This window comes from Saccostrea cucullata, unplaced genomic scaffold, assembly GCF_032062105.1.
Source record: "Saccostrea cucullata isolate Sc308-1 unplaced genomic scaffold, CSIRO_AGI_Scuc_v1 ctg4855, whole genome shotgun sequence".
NCBI classification, from domain to species: domain Eukaryota; kingdom Metazoa; phylum Mollusca; class Bivalvia; order Ostreida; family Ostreidae; genus Saccostrea; species Saccostrea cuccullata.
In genome coordinates this window covers 18,325-21,138 of record NW_026941374.1, presented here as the reverse complement: position 1 = coordinate 21,138, position 2,814 = coordinate 18,325, and the positions used below count along the sequence as shown (strand labels likewise).

General features: G+C 36.0%; 1 protein-coding gene across 1 annotated transcript; it reads left to right on the top strand.

Moving 5' to 3' along the window:
- The first annotated feature begins 381 nt into the window (after positions 1–381).
- LOC134257708 (uncharacterized) lies at positions 382–2,814 on the top strand. The gene is made up of 2 exons (XM_062740303.1): positions 382–473; positions 721–2,814. Exon 2 carries the CDS (start codon positions 721–723, stop codon positions 2,431–2,433), a length of 1,713 nt encoding a protein of 570 aa, XP_062596287.1. The 5' UTR covers positions 382–473; the 3' UTR covers positions 2,434–2,814.

Sequence of the window (2,814 nt, the reverse complement as noted above, 5' to 3'; positions counted from 1 at the left end):
GATCATTATTCTACGGGGTCATTTTTCTACAATGCACACGGTGAAAAACGACCCCAAGGCCATAATTTCTACAGAAAAGTGGTTCACTTTTCTACCTAGAATATTGACCAGGGGGGCAAATTTCTACGTATAAAAATGACCCCCGGTCAATATTCTACGGGGGTCACTTTTCGTCGTTACACCGGGTACGCCCCCCTTAAATATATATATAAAGTGAGATCGGTAGTGCGTTTGCTATGTTATAACAGATAAATTCTAATCCTATATGAAGGATTTTTGTTTCAACATAGAATTCATGTAAATGCAGATACGCACACTCTGTCTGTGCCCATGGTGTCGAGTATTTAAATCTATATTTATCACCAACCAGGAAGTAAATAACAGATCTCGTTCAAGTCTCGTCATTCTGACATTCCAAAGTCTGCAATCAAAGTTATAGTTTATAAGAAAGGGTTTCAGCTTCAGAAAAAACTGTAAGTATCAATTTTAAAATAAAAACAAACATTTCATTTCTTATATTAAGTACATTGAAATGCAAATGTGGCTATATAAACAAGAGTTAAGATGTAACTGATATGTTGTATAAATAATTTATAATTAGATACATGTGTGATATATACATACATTTCTACTGGTTACGTGTCAATGCTGCTTTTATATTAACTAAACATGCTCTTGGAAAACATTTTTAGAATTATAGGGTATTTTTTATCTTTTTAGATGGCTTTTTCTAAAATGGATATTCCCCACAGAGCCCAACACTTTTTAGAGTGTGGCATTGAAGAATGTGAAAGAAACTGTGAGTTCTATTGCAACTCTTGTCATCAAAGATTGTGTAAACAATGCAGAGATGAACATCTGAAAAGTCCAGAAAACAAGAACCATGAGGTGGTCCTTTACCAGCAACGTAAACGACAACTTCCTGTGGAGAAATGCAAGATCCACCCTAATAAAGATGTGGAAATGCTCTGTGAAGAATGCCAAGTTCCAGTATGTTCCAAATGCGTCACTCAAAAAGAGCACCGAGGGCATATATTCACTGATCTAGAGACAATTTATGCAGAAAAATATGCAGACTTTCAAGAGGATATTGCCAAGATACAAGACTACTTTCTCCCTACATCTCAAGATTTACAGAAAGAAATTAAAAAAGATTCCTCAGAAATCAAACACATCATGGACAACATCAGAACATCCATGAAGACTGAAGGTGAGTCCCTGAAAAGTCTGGTGGATACAGTCATATCTGAGAACATGAAGCAGTTAGACCAGATAGAGCATTCACTGTTAGAAGATCTAAACACTCAAGACAAGACCATGGATAATTACATCACTTATCTCAATAACCTTGTCAAAGAGCTCCACAGATGCCTGTCCTCTACAGAAACCCAGAAATTAATGTCTGAGAAGAAACCAAAGATCCGATCCATACCAGAGACATCAAAACCAGTCAAACCAGAATTTACTGCTGGTCAATACAGCAAAAGTGATGTCACCAAGTTACTTGGTAAAATACAGGTCCCCAACACTAAAGCTGAGAAGAGAGAAATAAGGCCCATTGAAAGTGTCTACAATACAGCAATGAAACCTACACATAAACAGATGAAAGAAAACAGAAAGAAATCTGACAAGAAACAAACAATGTCTCTATCTGGCTCTGTCACCAAGGTCAGGGAGTGCTATGTACCAGGTGTTGATCGTGTATTCCATGTATCACTAGATCAATCAGACAGACTCTGGATCAGTGACAGACTTGGTAATCTTGTCCAAACAGATCTACAAGGGAATGTGATACAGAAGATAAAAACCAGTGATGGACATGGTTACCACACAGTCACACAGGACAGGGGTCTGATCTTTACAGACTATGACAAGAACGTCATCAATAGGATAACACAGGATAATAAAATCACTGAATTCATTAAAACTGGAAACTGGACACCATACAGCATACACTCCTCCCACATCAACGGGGAATTACTGGTGGGGATGATGTTTAGAGTCACCAGGTACAACAAGACAGGAAAAGAACTACAGAACATACAGAGGGATAACAAAGGACAAAGACTGTATAGTACTTTACCACACTATATCACAGAAAACATCAATGGAGATATCTGTACATCAGACTATGATAAAAGGGCAGTAGTGGTGGTGAATAAATCAGGACAACACAGGTTCTCCTACAAAGGTCAGGAGTCAATGTTCCGTCCATATGGAATCTGTACTGATGTCCTCGGTCACATCCTGGTGTGTGATTTAATCAGTAACACTGTTCACCTCCTTGATCAGGACGGTCAGTTCTTGTCTCTATTACTCACACCAAAACAAGGGGTATACAGTCCCTGTAGTGTGTGTGTGGATGATGAGAACAATCTCTATGTAGGACAATATAACACAAACACACTGACAGTGTACAAGTATCTACAGTGATTCTTATGTCAAAAAGATGTGTTAAATTCAACTTCTTTTTTTATAAAAAGAAGAATGTCAATGGTGCTAATAGTCATCATGTTTTGTTGTTTTGTATCCAATTCATATCTAATTTAAACATTATAACATGATTCTAATTACATTTGTAAATAATTTAAATGATACCAGCATTAAATTAACTATAAATGCAAAACTATCATGTATATATGCATAATAATAATCTACTGTGTATCTATGCTTGACGATAAAAAGAGGGTTTTATGACTTTTATCCATTGTACCAGTCCAAATACTAATGTATAATGTGTATATAATAAATGCTAATAAATGTTAATAAATCAGTAGTGTGACAAGTCAAAAAAATATGTTTTTTATAATGTCA